The 15,907-nt window shown below is 39.1% G+C and overlaps 2 protein-coding genes across 4 annotated transcripts in view; one reads left to right on the forward strand and one right to left on the reverse strand.

The window, feature by feature from the left end:
* The first annotated feature begins 7,678 nt into the window (after window positions 1–7,678).
* On the forward strand, window positions 7,679–12,616 carry LOC141005158 (LIM/homeobox protein Lhx8). 3 transcript variants are annotated; one of them, XM_073476931.1, is made up of 9 exons: window positions 7,680–7,764; window positions 8,423–8,499; window positions 8,904–9,023; window positions 9,218–9,339; window positions 9,825–10,045; window positions 10,896–10,999; window positions 11,609–11,704; window positions 12,078–12,267; window positions 12,531–12,616. In XM_073476931.1, exons 1-9 carry the CDS (start codon window positions 7,680–7,682, stop codon window positions 12,605–12,607), a joined length of 1,092 nt encoding a protein of 363 aa, XP_073333032.1. In that variant the 3' UTR covers window positions 12,608–12,616. The 3 variants fall into 3 exon arrangements, with proteins under 3 accessions (XP_073333034.1, XP_073333032.1, XP_073333033.1); XM_073476932.1 differs by having other exon boundaries at window positions 8,423–8,490; XM_073476933.1 differs by lacking the exon at window positions 8,423–8,499 and having other exon boundaries at window positions 7,679–7,760.
* A 515-nt stretch (window positions 12,617–13,131) lies between these two features.
* slc44a5b (solute carrier family 44 member 5b) overlaps window positions 13,132–15,907 on the reverse strand; it is a 35,128-nt gene continuing 32,352 nt past the window's right edge. Inside the window, exon 22 of the mRNA XM_073476373.1 lies at window positions 13,132–15,666. Coding sequence (XP_073332474.1) covers window positions 15,551–15,666 — 116 coding nt within the window. The 3' untranslated portion in view covers window positions 13,132–15,550. The remainder of the gene's footprint in view (window positions 15,667–15,907) is intronic.

A 15,907-nucleotide genomic window follows, 5' to 3' on the forward strand; every position in this document is an offset into this window, starting at 1 on the left:
TAAGTGTTTTATCAGTTCCAGAGTTGACCAGTAAGAGGAGCCATGTTTCTGTCTGAAGATGTGATAAAAGCTTTGGAGTCTCTCTCTGAGACGGTCAGAGATGAATATACTGTATTATGAAGGAAGGGGAGAGGGTCGTTCTGTGATTGTGTCGTCTAGCTGACGACTTACCTGTTCACATATACAACAGAGGGCACAGGGATGTTACTGTGGAATTGCTGATCATTCTGAAATGAGCATGTGACATAATGCACTGCACACTTTAACATGAAACTTGCAGAAAAGTTGTTCAGGGTCTTTCTCAACAACACTTGAGCATGATGCCAGACGTAGGACGAAACAAGTTTATCCTCAGTTGTCAGTTGGCTCACATGTGCAAACTTTCTGCAGATCCTTCATTTCAAAACATGCAAAAGTCTGATGACAATAACACAAATATGACAACCAGCACCTTACTTCTCTTGCAAAGCCTTTTCTTGTAAAGCCTGAGGTCTGGACCAGAGGCTACAAAGTGAATGATTCTAGTGAAAAATTAATATACTGTATGCGTAGACAATTACAGTAATCACAGGCAGGGTGCAGGGTATATTATATGAATTTGACAATATAAAATACTAGATGAAAAAAAAAGCTCAAAGCTTAAAACGCAGGAAATTACATGTTATGAGTTATTTTTACTTTTTTTTCTGAATGGTATTAATGTGGTTTGTGATTGGCTGTGTGCAGCACACAATAACTCTCCCTACTGTCTGTGTATATGTGTGTGTACATGCTGGTCAGTTGAGCAGCTGAGATAAGAAGGTATTACAGGAATTTATCTAGAGCTGCAACAAACAAATCAATTCATGGATTAGTTGTCAACAATTAAATGAATCCAATTTTGATAGTCGATAAATCAGTTTGACTATTTTTTAAGAAATAATCATCAAAATAATCTGATTCCAGCTTCTTAAATGGGAACGTTTTCTGATTTCTTTACTTCTCTGTGACAGTAAACTGAATATTGTTTTGTTTGTGGACATTGAGGTCATTATCATCGGTTTTGGTAAACACTGACAGACACTCTTTACCATTTCTAACATCTTATAGACCGAACAACTAATCGATTGATCGAGAAAATAAATTACAGATGAACTGATAATGAGACTGATTGTGTCAGTCTTCGATACAGCACTGTAAAACAAAAGACTGAGGCAGACTTGAGGCAGTGCCTTCAAGAAAAAAGTCTTGTTGTGTAGTTTAAAATTGATTTTGATTGTGATTCATCTAATCGCGTGAATCATGTAAACAGCAATACAATTTGATTGTCGTTTCATAAGAATGGAAAGAGAGAAGCAAATTTGTTGCCCTATTTCAATGTTACAAACATAAAAGTAATGTTCCCAGGATATGACAATACAAACAATAACATAAATGAAGACATACAAGTAAAATAATACTATTGTTTTTTCTCCATTCAAATCAAATCAAATCCAATACATTTCATCTACATAGCCCAAAATCACCATCACATTGCCTCAGTGGGCTTTACAATCTGTTCAGTGAACAACATCCTCTGTCCTTAGACCCTCGCTTAGAGTAAGGAAAAACTTCCCAGAATAAAAACAGCCCCTTGTAGCAGGGGGAGAAAAATGGAAAGAAACCGCAGGAAGAGCCACAGAGGAGGGATCTCTCTCTCCGGGTGGACAGACACTCAATAGATTAAACTTGTTGTTATCTTTGTTGCCCGTTCACACTCACCAGCATCTCTGTTTCTCTGGTTTCACACCGGGACGCCAACACACACCTGTGGATGTTTGAAACAACGAGGCTGCACAACTGAGAAGGAAAAAACAAGCTGGGTGACAGATAACATCTGTGTTTGTAGCGGCAGGTGAATCAGTGTTTGGTTTCTGTCATGACACATTTTACTCAGAAAGAACTGTTCAAATGCTTGTTCACAAAATTAAAAATGTCTTTAGACGTGAGTTAATAAATGTCAGAGGCAATATTATTATTCTAATACACTAAAATAGGCCAAGTCCCTGCAGCTGCAAAACAAATATATCGAGGAAGAGTTTGATGTAACAGTGTGGCTGCCATATCAAAATACACATGTGCTACTGCATGAATGAATGTGAAATACACTGAGATCTAAAAAAAATGTTTTTCAGGCCATCTCGTTATAGTAGATACTGAATATAAAATCGTTTTTGATTGTCAGAGTACTTCGTGAATCATCAGAACATGCTTTGCCGAGCTTGATCACCTCTAACCCTCACATGTATCAGTGGACATGAACATGAGGGTGAACAGCCAGGTAGATGATACCTGTTTAAACATTCACTACCTGTCACACCGGTGGAATTGAACTGGATTTGCCCTGAATGCTCGCAATAAACACAGTAATCAAGGCAGGCATTTCACCAGCACTAAACGCCTAATACACAGCGCAGGTCTTAAAAGAACAATTAGCGTACAAATAGAGGAGGGGTGATTATAAATTCCATTCAGGAAAGGGTCTTGGCTGTAAGCTGGGAGGTGGCAGGGAGATGTCGGGGAGTCATGCAGCTCTGAGATGGGGGGGGCAGCGGTTTTTGCAATCAGCGTTAAATAGAGCAGTTTTGTGCCTGTGTGATTGTCAAGTGGGCCATTACTCGTTGATAAGAGCACTTTTTCCTTATGTCGCTCTGATTGGGCTGAGCATGCTGCTCCCTCTCGCATGCTGTCCCAATGCAATCAGGCCCCTCTTTCACCGCACTGCCATTTTCACTGCTGTGATTTCCACCCGATCCCCCCATTGGCCCCCAGCCAACGCAGCTCCCACCTCCTCCCCTCCAACTCCCCCCCCCACCACCATCCCTCCTCCGGCAGCCCACCTCCCCCCCTTCAGATTCGATGAGTACCCATTTACAGCAAGGAGAAAAGGTCATGCCAAACTCGTTGTGTCAATTGTAAACCACCCCAATTCGCACTGATTTCAATGAAATAAATGAGTAGGTGCAGCCCAAAAGAAAGCAAAGGTCCATGTGGAAGTAGCAAATTAGGAGATGCTCTCAGAGGATCGCCGGGGCCAAACGCCCAGTGCTTCTCCTGGTCAATCTCATACATTCGTTGCTCTCATTGTATCCTGTCTTATTCTTAGAAGAAACTTTTAAACATTTTTTTAAAATAAGAGATCTCTTTGGATGTAAAAACACACCAACGGTGCCATTTTTGCAACATGTAAGATGTGAGATAATAGATCAAACATTATTTTAAGTAATCATTCTTCTGCATTTCTGGGTTGGAGCTGAATCATTATGTCTTTTAGAGGCCTTGTGTGTTTGTGAGGTCTACTTCTTGATTTTATTAGTCTGTCATGTTCTTGTTTATGCACTTATAATAGGCTATGTAACCAAGTTCCCCCTTGTTTTGTTGACATTGGCTTTAATTCTATCGCTGCAGTTTGTATAACAGTTTGTAAAACAATAATAATAACTGCATAATTAACTTGTTCTTTTCTTTTGAATATCTTTTCGGTTTTTTTCTGTCTGACCTTTTTAAAACCCACAATATAGAACATTATTAAAGTGATTACTCTCCCATTTGCCACAAACAGGACTTTTGATTAAGGTGACCAGGCTACCATATAAGTAAATATTATAAGTTTTGTATTTTATATGAGCTGATGCAGAACTGATGACACCATATAATAACCATCATTAATGAATGCTAAATGTATACTTAATTAAACTTTAGTTTATAATTATTTCATTGTTAACAAATAAACTCTTTATAAACCATTTATGAAGCAATTGTAAAGGTTTATAAACATCAGTTACAACTTCATAATGATGTGATGATGATCTACCACTACCCATCACACATAAACACAAACACTTCTCATGAAATATGGTTGTTATTGTTGCAGTGTTTTAATGTTTTATACATTTTATATGTCTTTTTACACTATAGTGTTAATTTTCTTGACAGAGATGTTGTCTCTGTCTCCTGCTACAGATATAAATGAACTGTTCCTGTCAAATAAACAAATAAATAAAATAATTAATACACAAAGCGTTGAAAAAATAAGTTGCAACTTTACAATAAACAACAGCTCATCAAATGGTTTTATAAAGAATTGAATTGTTTCTTTACTATGAAATAGCTATTAACTAAAGTGTAATTAACTGTAAATGTATCATTTATTTTTTAAATAAAAAATTTAAATATTTAGTTTTTTAACCTGCTAAAGGAGGGACAGATTCTTCAGGACCCCAAAGTGAACATTAAGCTCAAAAAAGTTATCATTATAATCATATCTGTCGAGGACCTCCACAGTAAATAAAAATTGAGGATAAATTCTATTAATGGTAAACAAATTATTGTTAAAACAGCTTTTGTTAAATGTATTATAACAATGCCACAGCTGCATAATTCTCCAGGAACCCATTTGCCACCATGATCATTGACCTACTTCATAACTGTCATACTTAATGATTAAGTATTTATAGATCGTACTGTGTACCGCAGCAGCCTCAGACATACAGCAACACAGTGGCAGACCTAGTTTCTAAGTATGTTGACAGATGAGGCATTTGTTTTTGTCTGGTCCACATCACTCAAAACATTTACCAAGTCAGCCATGCAATGTGGAAAATGAAAACATGCAACTGTTGCACACACAGATTTACATCTTCCCCAACGTCTGTGGTCATATCAGGTATTCGACAGATGGTGCGTTGGAGTGATAAAGACTTTAATGTCTGAGTCAGGATTTGTCTCTTCATGATAAAATGCTCGGTAGGCACTGTAGGTATTACACATTTTGATGCTTCACATTAACACTGTCTTATCCTCTCACCTTTGACCTCTCCATCAGAGCTCATCACCAAGGCCAAAATAAAAAAGCTTCCCCGGGACTTTTTTTTCCTACTTTAAAATGTAACAGAAAGCGGTTGTCTCACGGGCTGCTTGAGTGAACTCTCTGCTCTGCAGCCTGCAACGCTTGAGATGCGTTATCTGATAAAAAAAGCATTCATCTCCACCAGGTGGAACAGGACACATCTCGATGGAGGCACGCTAACTCCTTTATCCCCGTGAGATGGTGCGATACGGATGCAGACTCATGCTGGTGCAGGTCGGACTGTTATCCCGTCAGAACACAAAATAACCTTTTTTCTGTTTGTGTGTGTGTGGCGGCTGGGATGGGTGGGATTGCGTGAGCGGCGGGGTTGAATGAATAAGTAAAAACGGCAACTTGTGTCACTCCTGTCCCTCTGATCCTTGTAAAGTAACTGCGTTACCTTGTATAGTGTCCCCCGTCACTGTTTGGGTTTGGGCTGCTTTTTCTGTTTTGTCATGCAGCTGAAGAGGCAAAAACACTACGAAGGCCAAAGAGCAGTGGTGGAAAGTAATTAAATACATTTAATCAAGAACATGTAAACCTTGTATTTAGCTGACATTGGCTTTCCCTCCTCATTGTTTTGTTTCAAGCAGATTGTGTATTTATATGCGTAAAAACAATATTATTTGAAAAATCCAACAATATTTTCCCTTTATTTTCCTCCGTTTTGAGATCCAAAAACCCAATATGAAGCAAAGCATTTTAGTGGTACCTTTTACCGAGGCTACGACCATGCAGCAGTGTTATTACACCAGTTAAGGAAACAGAGTGGTGTAGTTTGCAGTCATAAAACCTGGAAATCCATTTGCATTTCTGCACTTCCGGTTCCATCGTCTCAAAGTCAATGGGTTTTTTGAATAGGTTTTTTCCGTTAGATGCCTGAAAAAGATCTGTGGTTACCACAAGCTGTAGATAGTTACACATTTTGTTCAACGACATAAAATACATCAGTAAATGTCCCAAAACTGAATTACAAAGTATCTTAAAAACAGCAGTTGCTAACGGTGACTAAATGAGACTACAGAGGTAAATGTCAGCACAATGCAAACAAAGACTCGCCTACTCAATAGTCTGTCTTTACAGGCCGACTTAACAAACTGTTCTAACTCTAACTTCACAACTTGTAGATTGATTGATTTACAGAAAACGTGTATAGTAATTGTGCAGTAAGACACTTAGCTAGCCTAACATTAGCTTTTAACTTCTAGCAATTTAATTTACGCTTCAAAATTCAAAAAAAGTTGTTGATCTGTGAAGATTATCTTGCTGAGCAAAAATCCTACGGGTTGCCCCACAAAAATACATCATCCCTGCGGTAGTGGTGGTGGCACTCGTGAAGAACTGTATCGGGGTGGCCATGGCTCCTCCGACCATCTTTGGGGTGCCCCTGGGCAGTACAAGAGTTGGGGTGTCAACAGGGTTCAACTTTGTACGTCTCAGGGTGGTTTCCAACCTGGGGGACTCATACATTTATACGCCAATAAGGGTCGCAAGATCAATCTTTAGGGGTCGTAAAATGAAGAAAGAAGTTTTTTTTCCCTTCTGATTTCCTTTTTCTCTTGTGGATTACAGAGTCATGCTTTCTCTTTGGGTCTCCTAAAATGATTCATACAAAACAACGGGGTAAAAAAAAAGGGTCACAATTCAGTTTGTAAGTGACGAGGGATTGCAAGTAAATACTGAAAGATTTTAAGGGATCAAAATTATCGTCTGACTCAATTTTTGGGGCTGATGCTGATACCAATTTTTAAAGAGTGAAAAATGCTGAATTGGATATGCGTCAGCCAACATACACACATTGTTTCATCAGTGAATCAAATCCTTTTCATATTGGTGCAGATCAGGCAACATTTAGGCCAATACCGATATATTATTGTCATAGGCCAATATCAATATATTGGTCAAGCTCTAGTCAAGGAACCACTGCCCAAACAGATTAATAATTAAACATTATAGAATATTAGTACACTAAAGGTTAGGTACTTTGTCTCCTATGTTGGTCAGAATCAACATAGCTGCCATGTTCGTGGGGTAATAACAGGGGGTGGAAAAAGTTTTCTGGTCATCTGAAGTGACTGTAGTAGTAGCCTTTTATAAAAACACTTCAAGTCCTTCACTCAAAGATGTGTTTAGGTATAAGGACAGAAATATAAACAACAAAATGCACTAAAAGTAGCACAAGTAAATGTTCTTGTTCTGCAGAATGGCTGCTGAAAGTATCCAAGTGTTTTTATTTTGATATGTTTAAGAACACTGGATGATTGTGGTTGATGCGCCTGTAACAAGCTTTTTTAAAATTTAGTTTAATGCCTAAAAATACATCATATTTTATTAGACGATCACACACACAAAAGTAGCTGGTGACTACAGGTGTCAGATGAACAGTAAGAAGTACATTTCCCTCAGAAATATGTGCAGCAGATAATTAGAACACTTGAAGCGCACCTCAAAATTAAACTTATGTGACGCACTTGAGTAAATCACAATGCATTTTGTTGCCTGTGGGTCACCTCAGAAGTTAGGTGTAGGCAAATTTCCAATCAAAAACACATTTAGAAGAACACAACTGTGACAGACTTTATTTATTTATCCAACCCCCCCTCCTCCTCAAAGCCACACAACAAGCTTATTTCCAAAAGGGGAGGCGCGGCCAAAGAGAACAGGGAAATATGAATTACGATCCGCCCTCTGGAAACAGCTCGGGGCACACACACAGACTGAGAGAGCAATCCTGGAGGAGAAAGAAAGAAAGAAAGAAAGAAGAAAAGAAAGAAGTTTGACTTTGGCACCGGGAAGCTACCTGGACGCAGACATGCGCTGGAAAAGTGAAGTCAAAGTGGAGTGCTGCGTCGTGAGCGAGGACGAGAGCGGATCCGTGTTGTCCAACGATGAGGTGAGTTATTGTTGTTGTGACTGGATAACACCGGCGGGTTGAGCTGAGAGTCAGTGTAGCTACAGATTACATATGAGTCGAAACTGCGTCGCCAATTAAATTAAAGTGGGGCCTCAGCCTGTCATTACAGCCGGTCCGTCCGCACGCTGACAGCTCGGTATTTTCACAATTTGAAGAAATGTCGCAGAAAATTACCCCCTCCTTGAATTCTGCAATTAAAACTCAAGTAGTTAATGAGACCTCTTCACCTTTTGCTTGGCCCGGTGAGACGTTTTTTGGTGAACTTAGCCTTTTTTAATTGCTGTTATTAAAAAAATCAAACCCCCTTTTCCAGGAGACCTCGCGCTGCTTCTTTGATTGACGCGTGAAATTGGCGTGTCGGGGGGTGTTTAAGAAAAAAAAAAAAAAAAAAAAAACCGCGGCGCGCGCGCGTGCAGCCGCTAAATCCCAAATGCAGATCTCAAGCACATAATGCACATCGGATAAGTATTAGCTCAAGTGTTGTCTGTTTTTGTAAGTAATGACTACCCTTCTCTTTTAAATGTCATTTTGGTAATCGCCGGGGGGTTGTCATGGTGAAAAAGTGAAAGGCATGATATTTATGGGACGGAGCGAGGGGGCATTTAAGGCAGCTGCCGCAGTCTGACGGAGGGGACACACAGCCGCTGTCATGTGCGAGGATTGCAAAGGAGACGAAGAGCTGCTTGGCAAATGCACTGAGGACAGGAGGGTCATAATGGTAGGAAGGAAGATACACCCTGATGTGTTTGGAGAATGATCCAGATTAAGTTTTAAGTAATTGTGACTGCGCGCTTCAAAATCAGAACAATTCTAGAGGGCAAATACCAACCACGACTGTTCCATCTAAAAAGAGAAAAGAAAAAAAAAAAGACAAGGATGCAGTTGATTAAACTAAACTTTTAATGACTTTTTTTTTTCCCTGTTAGAAACAATGGCTGTTTTATGTCGAGATGTTCGCCACAAATACTTGAAGCTAATTAAGCGGAGCCGAACCACCAGAATGATTGATTTTCTTAACTTTGGTGATAGTAACAGGTGGAGCTCAAACGTGTAGCCACTGCAGGCGTGGGGTGGATGAGTCCCTGTGCGTAATTTGCCTCACCGCAAGTCTGATCCCTTCAGGGCGCGCCGGTGGAGGTTTTGGATGAAGACGCGTCGTCGCTGCAGGCGATGGCCCCGCTGTTAGGCAGAGCTGTGTGCGCCAGCTGCAACGAGGAAATCGTGGATAAATATTTATTAAAGGTAAACACCGACAGCTCTTTATTGTTTGCACGTTTTTGCCAATTTGCATTTTTTTTTAAGATGATGGATATTGTTTTTTTGTTTTTTTTTACATCACTTTTTGATCCGTGTGGTTTTAACAGCTCGTATGCCAAACAGGCCAACAACTTCAAACCTTGATTGACTTTCGCTCATTTCTCTCGTCTCTGCTTTAGGTTAACGACCTGTGCTGGCATGTGCGCTGTCTGTCGTGCAGCGTGTGTCAGACTTCACTCGGCAGCCACACGAGCTGTTACATCAAAGAAAAGGAGGTTTTCTGTAAACTGGATTACTTTCGGTACGTGCATCCAAACGAAAGTGTTGCTGAAAAGTGAGCCCAATAATAATAATAATAATAATAATAATAATAATAATAATAACAATAAGAAAAAATAATAAAAAAAAAATAGATGCTGGACTTGATATTCCTGCCTGATCTTACTGTATATTTATTTAATTCTAATTCATTTTTTTAATTCTTTACATTGAAAATGGTTCACCACACTTCAACTCTCCATCGTCACATATTCCAGATAGATGGATAACTAAATGTGGAAGTCAGTTTTATATGAACTCTTTTTGATTTCATTTCATTCGGGGCCCATCTTATCTTGGAGTACTAAATTCTGCTTGGAAAAAAAAACACCAAATTCTTTCGTCACTGGCTTAAAAAAAAGTTTTTTTTAAAAAGTTAAAAATAATAATAATAATGATAAATAAAAGAAGATGATTCAACAGCTCTTTTAATGCGCAAGTGTCCGATTTGCTCACCTTCACCTGCAGAAGATACGGCACCTGGTGCGCATGCTGCGGCCGGAACATCCACTCCACAGACTGGGTCCGCCGGGCGAAGGGCAACGTGTACCACCTGGCCTGCTTCGCCTGCTTCTCCTGCAAGAGGCAGCTGTCCACCGGGGAGGAGTTCGCTCTGGTGGAGGAGAAGGTGCTCTGCAAGGTTCACTACGACTGCATGCTGGACAACCTCAAGCGGGCCGTGGAGAAAGGTGAGCCGGCCGGTCGGCCCGGTGTCCGCAGGAGGGACCCGGTTGTTGCTCCAAAATAGAGAGAATACTGTTTTTACTTTAAGCCTCCTTCCAAGACGTTTCTCCCGATTTGTTACATTTTGGCATAAAAACACACAATATTTCCCTTATTTTCTAAAAAAAAGAGAAAAAAAGAAAACGTAAAATCAAGTATTTATCACATATCACAAAAATAGTATTTCTTTCCATCTCAAGCTACTGGAAGAAAAGCCAAGTGTCTCTTTTTTTAAAAAAAAATGATAACAGATTATCAGGTCTATGTGGAAACTACTAAAAGGCCTAAACATCATGTTCTGAAAATATTATTCTACCTATCTGAAATTACAGTGAACTTATCCAATTTTTTTTTTTAAATGGCTTAAAATATGGCCATTGCATGCTGCTCTTTTCATTAGTACTATTGAGGGCTTCATGGTATGGTACTTTTTTAAAATTCAATTTAATAGATATTATGATTGTGATATGATTCACAGTTAGTGGGAATGATAATTTTTTGCATCACAATTTTCATTTTCACTGTAAAAACTATTAAAATCACGATGAGGTGACATTTGTTGGGAGTCTGTACCGAACAGATTTGTAGGCCGGTGCGTCTCTGCAGCAGTACTTCATCATGATGCTGATGTTTTGTCACACATTTCACCTCTAAAAGAAATTGCAGCTTCTGCGATTTTGATGCACTTGGTCATATTTCCAAAATATTTCAATTAACTGTGCAGCCACAGTATCAGTATTTCAAAGTAAGATTGGTTTCTAATCCTGTGCTAAATAATTCCTGATCTTTTAATATGATTATCTGCTGTTGTTGCAGGGAACAGTGTTAACATGGAGGGAGCTGTGCCCACTGAACAGGAGATTAACCAGCCAAAACCCTCCAAGAGAGCACGGACCAGCTTCACTGCCGACCAGTTGCAGGTTAACCTCCGTCATCACATATTACAGACAGACACATAGATACAAGATTCTTCTGGGAAAACATTTGTCTTTTTTTGTACTAAAAAAATAAAACATTGGCCTCATCCTTGAAACTATAATTACACAATTTTGTAATAAAGATTTATGATCATTTTCTCATCGTGTGTAGATTATTGTTAAATGGTGGTTATGTTACAACTATATGCAACAAATCTGGCCAGGTTCTGTCTCTCTAGTGTGAAGAGTCTTCATAGATGAATTAAAACACTTTAAAACATGATATAAGGTAAAACTAAAATAAGATGTTGATTTTAATAAACTAGACAAATGAGGCATTTGTTTTTATTAAACAGAGGTGATTTTTTTAATCCTCTCTTGATAATATTAGTAATTATAGTATAGTAATAGTAATTATGTGCATTGTTCAGGGTATATTGAAATTTCAATTTCAGGCTTTCCAGTTAAAGCAGTAATATAAAGTATGAACAGCATGTAAAGCAAGATAGATGCACAACATTTGCAAAAATATTTATATTTAACGTTGCTTTATGCAAACCTGTAAACCTGTGTGATTTTTAACAGATTTTTTTTCTACCTCTGAACGTGCAGGTGATGCAGGCCCAGTTTGCTCAGGACAACAACCCAGATGCTCAAACGCTGCAGAAACTGGCGGAGCAGACGGGCCTCAGTCGAAGAGTCATACAGGTCAGTGGAGGACGGGGGCAAGATGGAGGATGGTAAAATACAGATTCTACTATTCAGAGAGAAGCAAGAGACTCGAACACTGAGGAATACTGGCGATGATCTGCTGGTAACATATGTAAAAAAATACTTCATATTTTGCTGCATAGTTCAGTCCATAGCAGTGCATTTACATTTCAGAAGCTGATCAGATTTTTTATTGCAGTGTTGTAAAAAGTAGTCAAAATCAGACTTGAGTATCAGTAAAAGATATTGTGTTAAAATCTTGCTTATCTGACATTAAATGTACTTTACAGTAAGAAAGCAAATTCTCTTCTGAGTTTGTTTGCTACTTTCAAAAGCAACCTTATAAAAAGGTGTCTGTCATTTAATGCAGGTCTGGTTCCAGAACTGCCGAGCACGCCACAAGAAGCACGTGAGCCCCAACCACACCTCCAGCACCCCCATGACCTCACTGCAGCCCACCCGCCTGTCCCAGCACACCCCGACCCCCGAGGAGCTGCAGTACACAGCGTACGGGGGCCCGGAGGGATCAATGCTCTCTGCACTGCACTCCTTCATAGACAGTGAGCACCACCAGCCTTTTCATTACGTTTCATATTAACTGCTTACTATAAAAAAGTCAAATTCTATTTTAACACTTGAAATCTTATGTTTTATTTTCACTGTATGTAAAGTGCACCAACCCCAAACGACAACTGTCAACAATAATTATCAAACTAAGACAAAAGATGACACTAAAGTTTATACCAATGTCTTAATTAACATTTCTTTACATATATTTTATGTGAAGTGTACTGACTCTGTCGCTCTCCGTATGTGTTCACAGTACACTCCCCTCCATCCATGTTTCAACCGCTGTTGCCCGCCCACGCCATGACCTCCCTGCCTGTGTCTCACGCCTGAGCTGCTCAAACATACACACGCACACGCACGCACACACACACGCACACACACAGCAGCATCAGACTTCTCCAGCAATGGTCCGCGTTTAGCAGTATTCTGATCTTCATGGTAATTATTATTTCATTTTAAGTGAACCATAAAACCTTTTCTTTTACATGTTGACATCCTTTAAAAACACTGTTGAGCATATTTACAGTCCTAAGTGTACTGTATAATGTGGAAATGGAACAGCTTGTGACATATGACATTATAGATTTATATTTGTTTGTGTAGTTGGTGACACAGTTTGACCGTGCTACTCTAAAGTGAACCCCACCAGACCCAAAATGTCAACTCATTATGAAGGTGAACTTGAAATTGTTTGTGTTTGAATTTTGCAATTTAATTTATTTATTGTATGTGAAGTCTGTTTTGAAAATAAATGTCTACTTTCACAAACCCCTGAGGCGAATGAATGAAAAGAGATATTTTACAAGACAGCTGACATGATGCTGTGTTTAGACCTCAGTAAGGAATAAAGTGCATAGTAGATAAACAATTTATTCATAAAAATAGAAGTAACAAAACACATCTATATTTGACTGAACATACACACAAGTAATATATTCTGTTAAAAAACATGCAAGTTTTACTGCATAAATAAATAGATGACAGAGGCATTTCTGCACAAATGAGCAACAATAAATAAAACAGTCTCGAGTATTGACAGGTAGGAGGACTGAGTTTGACTTTTAAGAGTTTGCGGTGAGAAAACTGACGTTCAAGTTTAACTTGTGTCTACTTGTTGACTGCGGTTGACCAAAAGAATCTAATTTTCAGACACAGGAGGGAGGAGGAGGCATATAAAACAGTTCTTACTGTTTTTACTTCACTTATCAGATCTCAGGTATTCACCCTCATGGGAATGAACCTGAGCCACATGCACAAAAAGATACAAAATACAACAGGGAGTATAGAAGTTATCCAGTATAAAAAAAGGAACAACAACATGCTGCATGCGTAATATGCCACACTAGGAGCTACATGCATCATTTCTCTCCTTGTCGGATACACAGGCTGTGTTGTTTGGCTTTTATTGAACGCTTACGTTGTACGTGTTTGAGCGTGTTCAGCTCAAACAGGGGCAGAAAGTGTGTGAGTCTGGCAGTGCTGTCACTCTGCGGCACCATGAGGGCAGGTTCTCAGGTTTGACAAACACAGTACAAAGATCCACAAGCATGAGTCACATCTCAACGATCTAAAGGTGAGCATCATCCTAACCGATGCATGACAACATTTAGGCAAAAGACAAGAGGTTTGAAGTCAAGGGTACAGTGTGTGAAACTGCCAACAGCTGCATCACTGTCACCTGACCGACAAACTGGTGACGCCTAAACTTGGCTCAACAGTAATGCAAACACTCAGTCAAACTGGCATGACATCACTCATTTCACAAAAGCATTTGTGCTTTGTCTGATGCCAGAGATGAGAATATACTCACAACCAATGCAAAATAGATGTTAAGTTTAAAAAATATCATAAAATATCATGAAATATGATTAATGAACAGTTCTTTTTTACTTATACCTCAATAACTCAATAATACTGTGCAGGACCAGCCCCACCTTGGATCAACAAGAGGACCCACAGTGACAGAAACACTGTTTAAAATGAGGTTCATGACTCCAACAAGTGATGTTGGCCTCTTCAGAATTAAGGTGAAGTGCCATATTTCACAGAGTATAATGGCAGTTTAGACAACAGAAGACAATTTAAAAGTAATCATAGAAACATCTCTAACCTCTCCAGAGACTTCTGTTTGAGACACTTTTCTTTGTTGGAACGGATAAGTGCACTGCCACACACATACAAAAGATAAAAATGACCAGCAGATGATACTGCAGGTGCAGCTGGAGAAGTTTCTGACAACATTCTGGTCATTTTCTTAGCTGTGAAAGCCTCATTTTACAGCTTTACAGATAGGTCTTGGGGGAGTATCACTTTAAGAGCAGCTGTGAGTGACACCCATGTATGCACATCAACAGCAGGTTAGACAACAAAGCAACATGTGTAACAGGGAGAAGGTCTGTGTTTTTTGGTGGTTGGACACTGACAATAAACAGATGACTATCGTTAACACAGCACATCCTTCTATTTCACCTTTATCCCTACACTTAACATACAAGAACCTCCATCTCTGGGTGTGGACTATCCCTTTAAGTCCTTTGAAATAAAACAGACAAACATCTTCAAATGTAAACTATGTAGCTGCAAGATGCAATTAAACACTTAATGTGGCTATTCTAAAAACAAAAGGGCACTTCAAGAGTGAAGCTCTTTGAACTGCCGTGCCATCATGTCCTTGACAGTTAAATAAGAAAACAGTGGACACTAACTGGCAAACATGTTTCTCAATGTGAGACAATGTGAGGTCAAAAACTGTGATGACACAATACACAGATGAGCTAACGTTTAACCATTACATGGAAAACAGAGTCCAATGAGCAGTGCATTCACACCTCATCGACAGTACATAGAACATGTCTGGTGACTAATGGCACCACCAAGTGGTGAACACTGGTAACTACAAGCGATTAAGAGCCAAAACTGCTCGTTTACCACAATCTCAATATAGAAAGAAATCACTTGTTCCTATAGAAACTTACTGTGTCATGTAGTATGACTGTGGCTATAAAACATGATAACAAATTATATTATTGAAACTATTTACAAGAACTTGGTGTGACCTTGTACACCATCAAAAATAAACCTTTACAGTTAACAAGTTAAATACCAAAAAACTATCACTTATTAGTGTTGATTATCTACAATTTGTCCATTATAGTGTACGGCTGCAACCTGTGTACACTTTAATTATATTTGGCAAAATGCTTACTGCCTCATGGGCTTGTACCAAGCTTTGGTAAATGACCTTCAGTCTTTGTCCTTCCCCCACCTTTCATCTTAACTCTTTTCTCTGCGCGTATTCTGGACATTCCTCTTGCTCAGGATTTCCCGCAAGCATCTGTTCATGTAGAAGGGCCGTTCAGGAGAGCCGTCGTTCGTCTCCAGATCCCACACTAGGAGGCAGCAGTAGCAAGATGTTACAAACTGAGATCACAGCTGAGAGAATCACTTAGCACCTCGAAGTTAGACCCAGATATTTAAAACCACAAGCAAGGTACTTTGAAAATGCACTGGACAATACATAAACCATTTATGTTTATTCAAAAAAAGGATTCACATTTTCATTGGATTTCATTGATAAAAAAAATTCTCCTATACAAAAAGAACACTGAATAACCTCCAGACAGATGTGTG

Source organism: Pagrus major, chromosome 11 (assembly GCF_040436345.1).
Source record: "Pagrus major chromosome 11, Pma_NU_1.0".
NCBI classification, from domain to species: Eukaryota; Metazoa; Chordata; class Actinopteri; order Spariformes; family Sparidae; genus Pagrus; species Pagrus major.